This window comes from Gopherus flavomarginatus, chromosome 7, assembly GCF_025201925.1.
Source record: "Gopherus flavomarginatus isolate rGopFla2 chromosome 7, rGopFla2.mat.asm, whole genome shotgun sequence".
In the NCBI taxonomy this organism is placed as follows: Eukaryota; Metazoa; Chordata; order Testudines; family Testudinidae; genus Gopherus; species Gopherus flavomarginatus.
The window spans coordinates 15,478,570-15,496,704 of NC_066623.1; the positions used below are offsets into that span (position 1 = coordinate 15,478,570).

The 18,135-nt window shown below is 41.8% G+C and overlaps 1 protein-coding gene across 1 annotated transcript in view; it reads right to left on the bottom strand.

Annotated features, from left to right (window-relative positions):
• Nucleotides 1–17,503, bottom strand: part of KIF3A (kinesin family member 3A) — a 30,795-nt gene extending 13,292 nt beyond the window's left edge. Inside the window, exons 1-9 of the mRNA XM_050962651.1 lie at nucleotides 17,360–17,503; nucleotides 13,824–14,106; nucleotides 12,238–12,382; nucleotides 11,859–11,943; nucleotides 10,412–10,517; nucleotides 9,131–9,270; nucleotides 8,263–8,460; nucleotides 5,805–5,979; nucleotides 4,033–4,131 (exon numbers count right to left, since the gene is read on the bottom strand). Of these exons, the coding sequence (XP_050818608.1) occupies nucleotides 4,033–4,131; nucleotides 5,805–5,979; nucleotides 8,263–8,460; nucleotides 9,131–9,270; nucleotides 10,412–10,517; nucleotides 11,859–11,943; nucleotides 12,238–12,382; nucleotides 13,824–14,106; nucleotides 17,360–17,365 (1,237 nt within the window). The 5' untranslated portion in view covers nucleotides 17,366–17,503. The remainder of the gene's footprint in view (nucleotides 1–4,032; nucleotides 4,132–5,804; nucleotides 5,980–8,262; nucleotides 8,461–9,130; nucleotides 9,271–10,411; nucleotides 10,518–11,858; nucleotides 11,944–12,237; nucleotides 12,383–13,823; nucleotides 14,107–17,359) is intronic.
• Between the last annotated feature and the right edge of the window lie 632 nt (nucleotides 17,504–18,135).

Genomic DNA, 18,135 nt, shown 5'->3' on the forward strand with positions numbered 1-18,135 from the left:
CATCTAAATCTGCATCTACAGACAGAAAAAAATCAGCAGAATAATCATTGAGACATAAGAAGCCATTAAACAAATATTTGCGCTATGATTTTAGGGTTGGCCAGAGCAAATTTTCTGAACCAAAGGATACTTTTATTTTTTATTATTTTTTTTTCAGTATTCGATTCATCTTCAACCCATTCTTGCAGTTCAATATAATGCAGATTCTATATATGACATTACGAGCCTGCCGCAAAGATCATGCCCTAAGAAACATCCAAGAGGGCATCTACCACCCGAAAGTAAGACAGAGTTATGTTTTCAAGGTAGCCAATTTTTTTTTTTACATTACCTGTATAAACTTAGCACACAGAAAGAAAGCTTGCTTTGCATTTTAGTGAGATTTCCAAGTCAATAATTTGTTTTATATGACCAACTGCACATACGAGATTTCAGCACAAGATTTCTATGTTCAATTAAACAGGATATTAGTAGGTTATTTGCAGTAACTGATGCTTCCATGGAGGTATATGGCCAATTTTGGTTATTCAAGCAGGTGTGATCAGAATGAAACAGGAAAAAAAGAAAAAAAAAAAAAAAAGGATAATGCAGACGGAAGACACCATGCAAAAGATCAACACAACATATGAGGACAACTACTATTTTGACTGTAGAACAAGTAGTGTTCATTCTATCACTGACGGCCTGAGCCAACTTCCATCATAGTTAATCAGAGTCTCTTCACCCACTGACAGGAGGTGGAGTGGTCCCCAAGTATTTCAGTGGACAACTTGCCATTAAGTAAATTGCCCACATCCAAATATTCTGGTTAAAAGCAAGTTTGGAAAAGCAAATGCACTTCAATGCCTCCAATAACGTAAACCACTAGAGGGTTTTTACATTTCAAGCCTTCTTGAATGTGACAAGTAAATGGGATTTTGTATTTTACGATTGGTAGGAAAATGTTAATACCACCAATAAATGAACAGTTTAGAAACTAAGGAGCTCTCCCTTTTAGATATAACTAGATATCAACACCTTGAACTATCTCTCTCTCTGCCTAAGAAAGGGGAAAAGTGTGACTCAGGCTTGCAGAAGTAAGCTACAAACTAGTATTAGAAAGTTCCACCAACCTGGAATTAGGGCTTTTAAAGAGTACTTTGAGTAAAACAGTCATCTCTAATTAATTCTAGTGTTCATAAGAGGACCAAAAGCCCTGCCTAGAGCCAGGGGCAACTAAGCCAATAGTTTCTTCATCCAGACCACTGGTCTCTTCTCTGAACAAAGAATGGCAATAATGCTCAAGCAAATGATGATTTAGAGAGACATGGATATCTTTCCACAATAGACAAGTCACTTTTACTTGCCACCCCTTAAAGATCTGAATCCAGATCTCTTCAGATCAAAAGACTGTGAATTAACCAAATACTACCTAGCCCCCTTTCCAGATTATAAATCTAAAGTAGGATTTTGATTGTTCCACTGATTTGTTCTCTGTCAATGTCTTAATAGAGAAGGAAACCAATGAAACAAAAACTGGAATTGGATTTTCCATCCTATTTCCCCATCTCTTTACAGACAGCTCGAACAAAGCACTAACTTGCCTTACATCATCTCAAACATTAAGCTAAGTTGCACGTTGAACAATTGTTTAAAGCTTGGAAGCAGCAAAAGAAAAGCATGCTTTAGCCAACTTATAAATCCACATTTTTCTCTTAAATAAAAAAGTGGCAAGGAGCAGTGTGGCATTTACAAAATGGAGTGCACAGGTTATGGAAAGGCCAAAGCTTTGTTAAATGACTTAAGAGCTCCCACTCACTAGTGAAGGACTTATCCAGAGGTTTCTCTATGACAGAGCATGTGGAGTCTGAACTACTGCTGCTGCTACTGCCTGGAAAACAAAGAAGTAAGACCCACGGAAAACCCAGGAAAGAAGAAATAAGAATATGAAGAAACACGCAGCTAAAAATTAGATCCAAAGGAAAGAAATCCAAAGAAACCCAGAAGAACCCGCAAACTGGTTTGAAAAGGCAAAGTAATACTTATGTTTGGAAGCATTTGCTTGGATCCCTCTTGGATTCAGTTCTGTAGAGCCACCATTTCACATTCTAAAATTTATGCTATAGAACAATCATATTTCAGCAAAACTCCATCCTGACCATGTCTAGTGTGAAACCCAATACCCCTAGTTATTTTGTTTGTTGTATTGCTCAAAATGGAAAGTGACTCTCATGCCTATTTTCACCTTACTTCTACAGACTCTGAAAATATTATGCACCATTCGTTGTTATCAGGCACCTGAATCCAAACAGGGTTTGTCCTATAAAGGGTCATAATACCTGCCTGCAAAGAGGCAGTTACTAAAAAGAAACCTGTTGAACAGTTCACTAAGGTAACTAAATCACAAAAGAACACTTGACCCACTGCACTATTTATAATCTACTAGTTTAAAGCACCAACATAAGATGTGGTGGTCAGCGTTTTTGCCACAAGAAACGACCCTAGCACACAAGAAAAGTGCTAGGCTACAGACCTATTAAACAATAGTATATGCAATGAATTTCTAGATTCAATTAATCTTAATTGACAGTAGATTCTCAGCACCATACAATCCTCTGAACTGGCATATGTTGAAGATTTATAATACTTAGCAATGAAGGGCATATTACTTCACTTTGAGCTAAATTCTGAACTCAGATAACCTTCTGGATTTCCATCAGTTAACTTGAAAGCAGAAATTCACCCCCAGAGAGATTTCTGTAATTGTACTGAAGACCAATTACAACAATTCTACTTTTTGCCCTTGTGGGCTAACAACCCACTATGAACATCAAGTAGAGTGCATGTAAATGTAATATCATCTAACCAATTGAAAATGTGAACAAAACAGGAAGGCCACTCGTGGATTTTTAAAAACACACCAGCACTAGCAGCAATTTGATTGAACATGACAAACAGCTGTAACATGAACATTACCCATCAAAAACAATCCCACATAAGCTTGTAAGGACTTGTTTAAACCAAACATCATATTGTAGATTTAATATAATTATGTTGCAATACTGATAATCAATAATGTGACTGAGGCCTCATTAAACATCAACAATGAAACAGATTGTAGAGAAAGCTGCAGAATTTAGGCTCAGGATAGAGTTCTGGGAGTTCACTATGGCAAGATGCACTTTTTACATCTCTGTAAACCTTTAACATAAAAAGGTTTGTTAAAACTGGCATTTGAGCTCGGGGCCCCTCTGAAGAAAACAGAGTGAAGTCAAATGTAAAACAGATTCCCTCCAGCGTTAAGTCTGGAATTCTGTTTAAATGCATTCTACCCTTCAGACAGGAAAGAAGTCTGAGCACTAAAATAGTTTAACCAACAGGATGAATTTAGCTTGTAATATTAGAGCCCAAGCCTATGGTCACTACTCCCAGCAAAGAGAAGTCAATGGGAGTTCCTTCATCTCTTCCAAATACACAGCAGGCTTTTATTAGACAAGGCCACTAAGTTTCCTGGGTTTTTTGAGAAACTGATCTGTCTCCCCGTGGCAGATTGTTGGACTCTCCCACCTAGGACTGCCAACCCTGCAGGATTCAAAGATTAATCTTTAATTAAAGATTATGTCATGTGATGAAACCTTCAGGATACGTCCAAGCAGAATTGGCAACCCTACTCCCTCCCCACAACTCCATATCCCAGAGGCAGTTCTGTTGCGTGTGTTTGCAATTAATCTCAGACGTGCACAGTAACAAACGATACGCAGCCACCCGGCCGTAAACAGGGAACCATCACGTAAGAGAAAGTTACTACAAGCAAAACTATCCAAGTGGAAGCAGATGCTATATAAAGGTATAGCAGTCTAGCTAGACTGACTGCTTCAAATGGCTTAGTTTCTACAAGAGGCATGATAATTGCAGCGGGCACTACAACTTTACTACAGTCTCAGTTAAACTCATACTTAAGCAAAGTTGCATACCGATTCTTTTATGCAAAGATAATTCTGGATACTTCTTGATGACAAAGGAAAAGAGAATTGGAGCATGCTGACACCTTACCCCTTCGTTTTTTACACTTTTCCCCATCCTCTCCAACCTCCCCATCATCTTCATCTTCATCTTCAGAACCACTTATATCAGAGCCAGATATCTCTTCCCCTAAAACACAAATATATGTTTCCAAGACATTCTCTTTCACAGCATATCACACAAGTAATTGTAACAGCAGCATTTTATCTACCTTCAATTTTATTTGAACAGTGTCTTGGCAGTACTAATGACTGTACAGGCAACGCAGATTTGGGGGAGATCAGGGTTTTTCCATTTGTTTACTTATGTAATAGGTACATGTTTCTTTTTCAGCATATAAAAACAGATAAATATTAAACCAGCAATCTCAGTAAGGCTGAGAGTCCAGTTCCAAAATATGATGACATACCAACATTCTACCTGTAATTACGTATTTCAGAAAGTTTGCGATTGGAGTCTAATATTACAGTGTTTGTAAAGCACGAGTGCTAAGTATTATTATGCTACGATTCTTCAACAAGGTATTATTTTGCCTCTAAACACTTTAGATTAAATTTTAAATACAGAGAAAAATAACTACTGTGTTTATCAGGAATAAATATTTACACTTTAAGTATTATGCCACACAGATGAATTTTTAAATGTCCAGAGTCTCTCAATTGTTTTCTGAAAAAATGGCTCTCTGCTATAATCACAGTATGCTTTGGTGTTTTTAATGCTTCAACTTGAATTTGAAACCAAGGTCTGTCAGAACTCTTGCACTTAATTACACTTTAAAGTTCAGAAAAGTAGCACAGCTGCATCCTTACATCCATGAGTTTTAGTGTCAGTTTCTCAGCTGTATGCTTTAATCAGACTTCCATTTGCAAGGCATTTATTCTGCAGTGCGGGACCCAAAATTAGCAAAGGGACTCAACAGGGTTGAAATAATGAGTTAAGAACAGGGGGTGGGAACACTGATGTAATTTCCATGTCTCTCTCGGATTGAAAAGATTTCCAAGTGGAAATCCGAGTGGAAATCTCCTTCTCTGTGCCTTCTCCCTTAACCACAGTTGTTAGGATACTCATGTGGCCGTATAAACCAATGGAATCATAGCTCTCCTCCCTCAGGCTATATGCTGCCAAGGACCCCATCTAGGAAGAGGCTGGTTCTCCTTTGTGGGATGTGCAGGGTTCAGTTGCTCAAGAGCCTGTGGAACCATATGGTTTTATAGTGTTACCCCTTATTCTTTATAAAGAGACTTAAGTGCCACCTCCACAAGTTCAGTTTGAGGGTTTTGGAGGCACTTGTTCCCTTCCCACGCACTTTCTTCTGCTAGGAGACGATTTAACCCTTTGTCATTATGCTTTTTAAACCCCCAATTTGCACTTGCCCCCACCCTATTTGTGATTAACGTAACATGAATGAGACTTTAAAAATTAGTACATTTCATCTATGTCTAGGTCACATCCAAACCTAAACCAAGGAGAAAAGAAATGATGAAATCTGCTCTCTTACATTAGCTCTAAATACCATCTAGTGGACATATCCAATACTTAACTGAAGAAAAGCTCTAGCTTTCATTCAGCATAGAATTATATTCATGCCATCTATTTCTATTTATGGGTGATCTTTGGGTTTCTTTTCTTTACTTGAGACAATTATATAACTAAAACTCATATTTAAAAGCATGGGGACTTCAGATGTTATTACAAAACTCCTGAAAAGCATACCATGGTACATCTTTAAAAAGGAGACGTGTCATACAGGAATAGAATAATCTAAAGGTACAGAGAACATTATTAGAAACAAGGGAAGTTACCTTCCTCCAGCTTTTTTTTAAGTTCTTCAATTTCTTTTTGAAACTGACGGAGCAAGGCATCCTTGGGATCTTCATTAATTCTGGCCTTATTCTTGATGTTTTTGGCACGGTTGGCATATCTTAGTGTGCTGATAGTCTCATCATAATTATAGTCTGCCGGACCAATATTTGCACACTGTTACATACAAAAAAAAAGGAGTTACTTGTGTGTATGGGATTTAGCAGCATGTAAAAGCTTGAATGACACAAATACAAATAATTGCAAGACCAGGAAATGTAAAAGCAGACCCATACCCTGTTCTACAAATCCCTTCCTGTAGTTTTCTGCCTGCAAACTGTACTTTTTTGCTGCCTCCAGAGCATGAACTAATTCTGCCCTGGAATGCACAAGCATAGCTTCCATTTGACTCTATATGTCTGGGTACTCTTGTGCTGGTCCATAGCCTCCCATGTCCATGAAGTGATAATTTTATATTCAGATAAAGGTGAGGCTAAAAGCTGTACAGAATGAGAGTATGTTAACAGGACTGTTGTATATGAGAGACACAGGAGGCAAATGCACTGCTTTATGAGGCGCTGGTGAGGCCTCAGCTGGAATTCTGGATCCAGTTTGGGTGCCACATTTTAAGAAAGATGTGCCAAATTGGAGAAATTCCAGAGAAAAGGTACAGAAAGTGACAAAAGGTTTAGAAAACCTGACCTATGAGTAGGGCCCTACCAAATTCACGGTCATGAAAAATGCATCAGAGACTGTGAAATCTGGTCTCCCTCCATGAAATCTGGTCTTGCGTGTGCTTTTACCCTATACTATAGGGATTCCATGGGGGAGACCAGCAGCGTTCCCTCTAATTTTTCCCACGCATGAGAGGAATGAATTTTGTTATGTGCACGAATATGGAGGCGATGTGTGACACATCACCTCCATATTGGTGTACATAATAAAATTAATGTGGCGGGGGTGGGGCCGAGGGGTTCGGAGTGTGAGGTTCAGGGTGCAGGCTCAGGGCTAGGGCAGGGAATGATGGGCTCAGGGCTGGGGCAGAGGGTCGCGGTACAGGGGGAATAAGGTGAGGGATTTGGGGTGCAGGCTGCCCCAGTGCTACGGTGGGGAGAGAGGACTCCCTTCAGCTCTCTCTCACCACAGCAGCACCTGGGCTTGAGGGGAGACGCACCTCTCCCCACGGCAGCTCTGGCGCTAGGGCAGCAGGATAGGCATTTCTGTCCTGGCCGTGGCAGGTCCAGGGCTGGGCTGAGTCTGGGGCTTCTCTCCACACCGCAACCCTGAGTGCTTGCACAGCATTTAATAGGCTGCTGCGTCGCTTAGTGGGAACTTAGGAGACCAGCATTACTCAAATTGGAGGTCCTTACCCAAAAGGGAGTTGCAGGGGGGTCACAAGGTTATTTTAGGGAAAGGTCACAGTATTGCCATCCTTAATTCTGCACTGCCTTCAGAGCTGGGCAGCCAGAGGGCGGCGGCTGTTAGCCGGGCACCCAGTTCTGAAGGCAGCACCCTGCCAGCAGCAGCGCAGAAGTAAGGGTGGCAATGCCATGCTATCCTTACTTCTGCACTGCTGACAGCGGCTCTGCTTTCAGAACTAGGCTTCTAGCCAGCAGCTGCCTCTCTCCAGTTGCCCAGCTCTAAAGGCAGCACCAGTGCCAGCAGCAACGCAAAAGTCAGGGTAGCAGTACTGCAACACTCCCCCTCCACACACACACACACACACACACACACACACACACACACACACTCTAACCTCGCAACCCTCCCCCCTCAACTCCTTTTTGGGTCAGGACACCTACCATTACAACACCCTGTAAATTCAAATTTAAATAGCTGAAATCATGAAATTTATAATTTTTTTAATCCTCTGACTGTGAAATTAATCAAAATGGACCACGAATTTGGTAACGCCCTACCTATGGGGAAAAGTTAAAACTGGGCATGTTTAGTCTTGAGAAAAGAAAACTGGGAAGGGGGAGGAGGGCTGAAAGAAGTCTCAAATATGTGAAGGGCTGTTATAAAGAGGATGGTGAGCAACTGTTATCTATGTCCATTAAAAGTAGAACAAGAAGTAATGGGCTAAACCTGCAGCAAGGGAGATTTAGATTAGATATTAAGGAAAACTTTCTAATTGTAAGAACAGTAAGCACCAGAGCAGGCTTCCAAGGGAGCTTGTTGAAGCACCATCATTGGAGGATTTTAAGAACAGGTTGCCCAAACACATATCAGGGATGTTCTAGGTTCTTTGTCCTGCCTCAGCATAGGGGTTGGACTAAATGACCTCTCAAGGTCCCTTTCTGCCCTATATTTCTATGCATCAATGAAAGAGCACAGTCCTGAAACAAAAGAGATAAATACCAGCGTCAGACTATTCCCATGAGAATTTTACTTCAATTCCACCTTAAAGATATAAACCAGGTTACTGGGACATTGAACTTTGGTGTATCCCATTCTTACCATCATGGTTTTTGAGTTGCCCCCTAGGGAATCCTGAAGAAGTCGAGTCAATTTAGAGTTACGATAGGGCACGTGAGTGCTCTTGCCATCCACCAATGCAGAAATAACATTCCCAAGAGTGGAAAGCGAAAGGTTAATTTTTGTGGCTTCCTTTAGTCGTTGCCCAGTGGCTCCAGTTTTTGTCTGCCTTTCTGACCCCTGGCAGAAGGAATACACGGGCATTTAGAGGATGAAAGGACAGGGTCAAGCAGGTCTTAATAGAATCTTCAGACTCATGGTAGCACTGAAGAGTGCACAGCAAAATGACATAGCTGGAAAAATAGAACGTACCGTTCTCATATACAAAAATTTATTTTAGAAAAAACGAACTGTAGCTAATACACAACACTGCTTAACACCCAAATGGTAAGCTTTTAAATATGATCTCCTGCTTCCCCCAATCAATGGATATAAGAGGAAAAAAAACATCAAGTAACTTATAAACGATCACCCTTTCACAAGGAAGAATGTAATGGAACCATCTAGATGCACATAACACACTTGAGTAACCTCAAAAATCTGATTATTATATCCCCTTGTCCTCCCTTGGTCATCCCCTCCACCAGGAAAATTATGCATGTCTAAGGAAGGCCCCAATCCTGCAATTTATTTCACATAGGCTGATCCTGCACTCAGGCAGAACTGCATTGATTTAAGTGGAGTTTCACAGCAGTCTGTCCCCACAGAAACTCTTACTGGATCTGGGCCTTATGTTGTAAGCTCTTTGAAGGAGGGGCAATGCCTTTTGCCTGTCTTGTTAAGGGTCCAGCACAACAATCAGTAACCGTCCACAACCAGCATTTTGTTAGATCTGCATGTTACTACTTACAGCTAGATCTACAAGGTGCAGCTTGCCCATACGAACATGCATGTTTCCATCAACACCCTTCTCGCTGCACTCAATGGTAATAGTGAAGATGGCATGGGAACGAGAACTGTGCTCATTCATATTAGTGGCACCAACAGAACCTTTAGTGAAGAGACCCAAAAACATCAGCATTAACAATGAACTGTATGGTAAAATAGTCCCTACTCTGAAAACAAAGACACCACTAAACAGTTACAATTTACAGAGATTATAATCGTACTTAAAACAGTTGAATACACTTGTTGTTTAATTTCTGAAAATGATAATACTTAATAATTAGTGCGGAATAATTATCTCAGCTATAACATCAACATTCTGCAGGGTTTCTGATGCTGCTAATAAATGTGATTCATCTCCCCTCAGACTGTGTGATGAAGGATTTTTTTTCTGGTGCTTGAAATTGCAGCATTCATCTTCAGTCTGGACATGCAATCATTTGAAAGAGAAGCAGAGGTTTTGCTTCTAGTTGTATCCCTGCATATGCCTTTCAAGGCCCAATCCCATAAGGCACCAGGCAGCCTCACACTCATTCATCTACTTTGGAAAAGACAACAGACTCAGCAAAGACTGCAAATCTAAGACAGATGATGCTCAGTACCCAGTAGAGTCAGACCATTAATCGTTGCTGATTGAGTTGTATTTTAAGAGTAGTAAAAATGTTGCAGTTTCCAATGTAGCGGCAGTGATAGTCATTAACCCTTGCTTGATTTGTATATTAACCTATAATACTTCATTTAGAAAGTGTCCTGGATGTTAAACTGAGCTGTTTTGTTGGGATGCAATCACATCCCAGTTTACAACACTACAGAGCACAACACTGGTCTAATGCTTGTTCACCTTGGCAAAGGTGAGAGAAAGAAAAGGAGAATGAATGGGCAAGTTTAAGACCAGCTAGAAGACCCAGTGGTTCCCTCTTTTGCTTTGCTGTATTCTCACCACCTCAGCTGCAGCACTTTCAAGCCCCACTCTCAGACCTTCAACTATAGCACCATCAAGACTCCACATTGGAACAAACCTTCCAGCCAAGAAAAGCTGCTGTTTAGCATCTGTCCTACCTCACTGGCTGCTCCTGAATCACAGGACTTAGCAAGGAGACACCCCTCTCGCTGCTCAGCTGAGTATGCTGTTCCTGAAGATTGCACTCAGGTCTCAAAAGTCAACTGTCTACATGGCAATGCATAGTGCTACACTAAACTGTGCTCTGGACAAGAGTTTAAAACCCTAATAATGAGTACTACTTACGGTTTTTGTGGCCTAGTGTCATGATTCTGTCCATATCATCCGCATTGTTTACAACATAAGCTGAAAGATCTTTGATATAAACTCCCACGTCAGGTCTCTCTTTAACCTAAAGAAGAAACAGATTTGCTGGAACACTTCCAGGAGGTGCACAGAGATTATTTTTGGAAGTTGTTCTCTGCAGTATTCACATATACCAGTTATCATAACATAATGCACTAGTGTACTTCTATTTCTAGAAGCATAGTTTCTGTTCTATATAAGCATGATTTATCAGAACCATACATGCCTATGGATCAAGAGTGTTGTAGCCTTCTACTAACCCTTCTGCCAAGGCAAATCAAATGGAGGGAACACCAGTCAGGAGGAAGCCTCAAATCTCCAAAAAGAGATCGTAAAGAGGGGTTCAGAAAGGGGAGAAGAAACATAGCACATTCAAAGGAAGAGAAAGCACTCAGTCTAATCAACTGTTTCCTGGCCCCAGGAACCATTGGGAATTTCTGATGTATTTAAAAATAAAAAGCTGGCTTGTCCATCTCTTATTTCTTCTCTCAAGAGAAGTACTTCAAACAGACAAAGGTTTATGGGATTGCTACAATATCTGAAGAGTACACCCCACATGCCACTCCCCTATTCTGTACAGATGCCGACATCTTTGCCCCTAGCGCCGGGAAGAGTTGTTATGAAGTCAGCTAAAGAGCCATGGTTTAGAGCCTGGGGGTCTGCAGAATATGTCGAAGGGGTCCACGAAAGGTTGTCATTACCACAGAACAGTGGTTTTCAAACCATGGCTGCTGAACCCCTTGGGATCCAAAAACTATGTCTAAGATTTCCAAAGGTATCCACACCTCCATTCGAAATTTTTCAGCGGCTGCAAATGAAAAAAGGTTGAAAACCACTGGCCTAGAACCAGAGAGTAAATATACCACCTCACAAACTGTTACGCTTGTAACAGGTTCATAACTCACTGAGCATTTTACAGTCTGTCAGGGAGCTCCCAAAAGTCTTTGGGACAATCATAAGATTGTGAGAAAGCTTGCCATAAAAGTGAGAGAAGTTCCCTGAAGGAATCATAGGAAAAACACCAGTGTAAAAGGACAAAGGAACTTCAGCCACTGAGTTCATTTGACAGCAATACAGGTGCTGAATAGAATATGTTTCTGTATCCTGTTTTGAATATTTTCATCTATTCTTCCCCAAGTTCTCCTGAGGGGAATTAGTCTAAAGTGTGAGGGAAATAATGTTACATGATTAGACCAAAGGTTAAGTGAGAAGGAAAAATGACAAAAGGCAAAATATTGATAGTGGCAAAAGGTCACCTTTGGTGCTAAGGAAAACTTTTCTTCCCCTCCAAGGTCTGTCTGTTCTTTTAATACTCAGTTGTTCTTGAAGAGACAATTTGTTCCTTGAAAATGCAAAATGTCAGTGATTCAAAACACTCCATCCTCACCTCTAGTCTCTGTGTCTGGTCTTTTCCGAGCAGGTCGCGCACTTCTTCATTGTAAATTTCCAAGTAAGACACTCGAACCAAAAATCTAAGATTAAAAATGACATTTGTAAACTGAAATATTTGTTAAATGTAACTGTTTTGATCTCAGTGTACAAAGAAAACATGCAGAGTACTAATACAAACTGACAGCTTACTGATTCATAAACAAAGATGTGCTTAAGCACAAGTGGTGAAATCCTGGCCCACAATGAAGTTAACGGCAAAACTCCCATTGACTTTAATGGGGTTAGGATTTTACCCAAGATCTTTGAAAGCTTGTGCTTCAATCTATTGCTTGTCTCAGGGATAGGAATGAGGCACAGCAAGAAAATTAGTTCACCTTGTGTCCCCCTCTGCCTTTGCAATGTGACCAAATATATGGGCAAATGAATTGGGGATGATTCCTCTAAGTTCAGGAACAGCTCGTACACCTTCCATGGTAAAAGTTTTGCCTGTACCAGTCTGTCCATATGCAAAGATGGTGCCTGCAGTACAAGAAAAATATTTATAATGAATTGTAATACCAAAGATGGCAGTTTTTAATCATTACCTAGGCACTACCAAAACCACCAGCAACAATGAGTTAGAACGGACCAGCTTTTCCAATACACAGTATACAGGCCTAGAGGAAATGTAAGTGTTGTACAGTCTTTGCAAACAGGGCTGAACCACCGCAAATGACTAATGTGTTATTTCAGTCAAGCACAATTGCTCTAGGAATATGTTTCACACAAACCAATTAAGCTAGGTCAATCAATAATGCATTCTATTAACAGGGAGAACAAATATGCAAATATAGAATGAATGACTCTGTTCAGGCACATTTACTCATTTCCTTTAATTTTAAAAAGTAGAATATTTCAATCTTTGTCTTGTACAAAGGCAAAGAAGAGTAATTAACTAGACAAGCATAGCTCATGTTCCAGAATATGTACAAACCTGTTAAGACAAGCATAAGGCAGAAACATAAGTTTCTTTTTAAAAGGGTAACTGGCTGTGGAGTGGTGTGAGTTTGCCTCAGGGCCACTCCCCATAGGTGGGCATCAGCATTCACTCAACCACAGTTGTAGCAGCCTCAAATTGATTCAGCATAGGCCACATATGGGCATAGCACAAACCGAGATACAGATTTTCAAACTCAGTTACAATTTGGATTACATCACCAACCTTTGAGGCATGGAACTTCCTCCTTCAGTTGTATCAGAAAGACTTACCAGAATTATGAACCCAAGTACTGCAAAAATAAGTTTGGCTCCTAAGTCAGGTTTATGCTTTGTTGCCGCTACAAAAAACTCCTGGCCAAAACCAGATAATTAATTCTGTTCGAATATCTGGATACACTTTACACACAGCCTTAACAAAGCTTTTGCCTTAGCATTCAATCTTCAGGGAACCTCCTATATTTTACATCTACATTGACCCCAATACAAATAAAGTATTTCACCTAGATCTTTGAAGTCTTTGCAACTTACTATTATTTATAACATTTTTCTTCCAGTATACATATATGCCAAGTTGTTAATACAGAGTTGCTGACACATGCAGGGCAACTGATATTTTACAACAAGAAAAGCACTCAAAAATCCAAGTATGCTAAAAAGATAAATAAAATGCAAATCCTTTACAAATAGAAAAAAAGTAGTTGAGAAGTTTGTCCCACTAACCTTGATAATACCTGATGCTCACAAAGTAACTGATAATTATCTGTTACCAATTATAAAAAGCACAACCACTGGCAACAGGGAACTCAGAATTGTGAATACCCTTATTGGACATTCTATTTTAAGTAAAATGACATTACAGTTAACTATATGAATAATATGGCGTTAGCACGAGTAGTCTTTCTTCAGATAAACTCCTACTAAAATCAGATGGAACTTTGACAGCATAAGAGATCCTTAATTTTTAGGACAATAAGGGACTTACCATTATATCCTTCCAGAACAGAGTCAATAATTGGTCTCGCAGTTAAGTTATAGACATCAAGTTGTTTACTCTCTGGTCCAAAAACTGTATCAAATGTAAATGTCTTTGGAGGTTCATTGGAAGAGTCTGTTTTATGAACAGTAATGGTTCCCCTCATTTCATCAACATTAACTGCCATCTTGTAGCACATTACTTTCTCTCTTTCATTGAAAGGTCGGCATCGGACGACAACCTTGACATTATCACAGCTCTCAGGCTTGTCCGGCTTCTCAGATTTGTTGACCTACATACATGAAAAACAAAATAAAACATCTTCATCTGTTACTATGTAAGACTTACAGATGTGCTTGTGTACACACTGAATAATTCCACTGCATATATTTAAGTACATGCAAGTCTTTGCAGGATCAGGGGCCTAAGTGTTCAGAACAGGACTGATTTACAACTGGGGCTAAGAAATTAAAGTGCAATAAAGAACTAATTTGATTAAATTAACCTTTTTCTGTTCACAAATTATACACAGGTTGTGAAATTCAAATTTATTCGTCATTCAAGATTTGTGACTTTCAACAAGTGATTCTTTGTTTGCGCACTTTGTCGAAAATATTTGTTCATTGGAAAACGTGCACTGTACTGCTTAGTTACATTGACGTTGTTTTTATTCCAACTGAAAGAAGTAAGTAAGTAATGAACACAAACTGAAGGTTTTACAATCAATTATACTGTTAAACATTTGATTTTGAACAGTCAAGGTAAAATTCACATTTTGCAACTACATACACTAACACCACATGTAAGCTTGAACATTCCTAGAATTCAAATACAGAAGGGTCATGAACACAATAAAACAGAAATTTCTTTGCAAATATTCACTTCAAAAAAGTCCATATACACATTTCATTCAGCTCTATGTCAAGTGCAACTTGGGGGACCCTATTTGTGGTGCTGTGTCTTTTATATACTCCTAAAATACATGCAAGTTTTCTATTCTGTCATCTAGAATTTCAAACTATGAATTGTAAGCCAACAGTTACACACTTCGAGACTGAACACTGCTGATGAAAGATATCTATCACTCATCTTAACACTTACAGTTGCCCAGTCAGTACTAAAAATCCTATCACTGGATGCTACAAAGGTTGCTAACTACCAGCCTGCATCTAACTTTTGCTAAGCAAGCTAATCAGGATGTTAGCATTTGGAGAGTGGGGTTGGTTTGTTTGTTTTTTTGCTACCAGTCAGCAGCTAATATTCTGGATTGCTGTCAACCTTTAGGCCAAAGCACAATTGGGCAGCATTTGTTCCGCTAGTAGATGAGCTCCTCCAGTCCCCAGACAAGAGAAGTACATATACTCACCCGGCTGAATGGGTGATCGATTATTGTTCCATCACAGAACCAGCACTCCAAACCTAGGGGCCTCAGAAGTAAGAGACACTCCCTGATATGGTCTACAAAGCAAGTGGGTCATAACAGGCAAAAGTTCCTCCATCTCCAAAGACCTCACCTGCGTCACTCCACAAGACCCTGTCCCTTCTCCCATTACTCTTTAGGAAGCCATTAGGAGAACCCAGTTGTAGAACTGGCTAAAGCTGAACCCAGTAAGACTGAGGAAAAGGAAATAGCTTTAGAATAACTTTCTTCTTGTATAACACTCTCCACTCAGTGAAAGGGATCTGCCCATAGATTGTTAAATTGGTTACCATTATATTCCACTGGAACAATGAAATCACTAACCAATAAGGGATGGGTGAGAGACACAGCTTTCCCAGCAGTTGAACTTAACCTACGGAGATCACTTCCACAAGAGATCAGAATGACCAGTAAACTCAGTGCTTTGAATGAAGCATACTCACATCAGAACACAACATGTAGCCAGAGCAAAATCAGTAGTTCTCTGCTACACTGAATATTATGTACTTTGAAATTCCTTGAACTCTCTAGCTCCTTAACATTAAAAAAAAACAAACAAACAAACAAACAAAAAAAAACCTCTGTGACTAGTTGAGATTCACCATATGAAGAAAAATAAGTTGTGGGGCATGCATCAGACAGTACATGGGGCACCAATCATTCTGGCAGCATAGATTACCAAAAGCACCTGTCAATGAGTATTGGAAAGGCAGGTATTTTGGACCTAGGAAGCATATTACCTTAAAAAAAAATAGCCTTATCACATAATAAGTGTGCACAATACTCAGGATGACTTAGTGAATAATGTAGAGACCACAAGAGGCACAGCAGCATGTTATTATCTATAATAAACTGAAATATGCATGTTCTGCAACCCAGTAATAGGAATATAGTATTTGCCGTACTACATACAAACCATTCACTCAAGAAGCCTAGTATCTAGCACTACCCAATGCTTCAGAAGAAGGTGTGAAAAATCTCTACACTTTCATAGTACAATAATCTATTTGAGGTGTGGAAGCCATTCTCTTTCTGAACCCTGCAATGACCAGTTTATGCATTGACCTGTGAGATTTGTTTGCATACAGAATTATTGGTAAAAACCATGAAATATACTAAACAGCAGTTGGCGTGGAGTAAACAGGGTATTATTCTAAGAAATAGTAGGCTATTGCCCAGATCTTCCACCATCCATCAGGCTTATCCATTATAAAAGAGCATCATCTTGCCTGCTTATAAATGCACATGATTTAAGCTTCCCTGTGTCAAATTGCAATCAACTTTGTTTAGCACTTCTCTGCCCCTCCCTTCTCTCCGATCCCAGTACTCAGCAACACCCCAGACCAGCACTCCTATACCTGACTAGCACCTGCCCACACTGTGAACCCTAGGTCCAGTACCCCAAACCTAAGGGCTCCAGAGCCTTCCTGCACTGTAAGCCTAGGGCATCCTACACATGCTACCCAGAGACAAGCACTTTACCAGGGCCCCTCTGCATCCTTCACCTCTGAGTGGGCACCACTCTTAGCCCACGCCCTCCTGCACCCTGCACTCCATCTCTCAATGCCAGGCTCATGATCTCAGACCCGCTCCTGTACTCCATGCGCCAATGCCAAGTCCCTGACTCAGTCCCCCCTCCCCAGCCCAAGGATCCCTGCACCCCACACTCCACCCCTCCCATGCCAAGCCCCTCCCCTCAGTCCCCCCTCCCCGGCCCAAGGATCCCTGCACCCCACACTCCACCCCCCCATGCCAAGCCCCTCCCCTCAGTCCCCCCTCCCCGGCCCAAGGACCCCTGCACCCCACACTCCACCCCCCCATGCCAAGCCCCTCCCCTCAGTCCCCCTTCCCCGGCCCAAGGACCCCTGCACCCCACACTCCATCCCCCATGCCAAGCCCCTCCCCTCAGACCCCCCTCCCCGGCCCAAGGACCCCTGCACCCCACACTCCACCCCCCCATGCCAAGCCCCTCCCCTCAGACCCCCCTTCCCGGCCCAAAGACCCCCTGCACCCTTAGCCGGCCCAGGCTCCCCGCTGCTCCCAGGCCCAGAGCCACCCTAGCAACGGGCACAAAGCTCCGTAGCGATAGGGAAGGCGGGACCGCGGGCCGGCTCTGGATCCTCACCGGCATCCTGAGCGAGTCCCTGTGGGGCGCCTCCGGTCCGCACCCAGCTTCTCCGCCCGAGGGGGAAGGGCGGGCCCAGTGTAACCCCGAACCCGATACAATGTAACAATAACACGGGCGCTAGAGCCGCGGCGCCTGCTCCACCTGGCCCCACCCCACGCGCGAGTGACTGGGCGCTCAACTAACCCCTGCTCCATGCAGAGGCAGCTCAACCAATGGGCTTGGGGATGGGGCGGGGCATATCTATTCCCCGCGCAGCCATTGGTGCAGGGCTCGAGCCAATGAGGGGTGAGGCAGGGGCCGGGCGAAGAGGCTTTACTGCAGCGGCCGCGCCCGATGCTCCGAGGGGTTTGGATCTGGTGAGGTTGCGGGGTGGGTGGCGGCCAGTCGCAGCCCAGAGCGGAAGCTGGTCCCAAAATAAGAATTAATGCTAATTAACTAATCATTAGCACTGATTTAGGGCTTCTCATCCAGAGAGCTCCACGTGCTCTGGCCAGTTTAGGAGTTGATCCTGCAGTCTGATCAGCTCGGTTGTTCACCGTACACCCACACAGACTCCAGCAAAGGGGCAGAATCTGGCATTATCTGGCCATCTGAGGATTCACTGGTCTATACAGCTAGCTTCTACCTCAGTCTCCTGACCCAGAGACAGGCCTGGTTGGAGCACTGCTAGATTCTGGCTATTCTGACTTGACAGGTGGCCTCTTTGCCCGACTTTTGCCAGATGGCCCAGGTCAGAGCAAGATCCCAAGTTGCTCTAACCAAGGTGGTGGCAT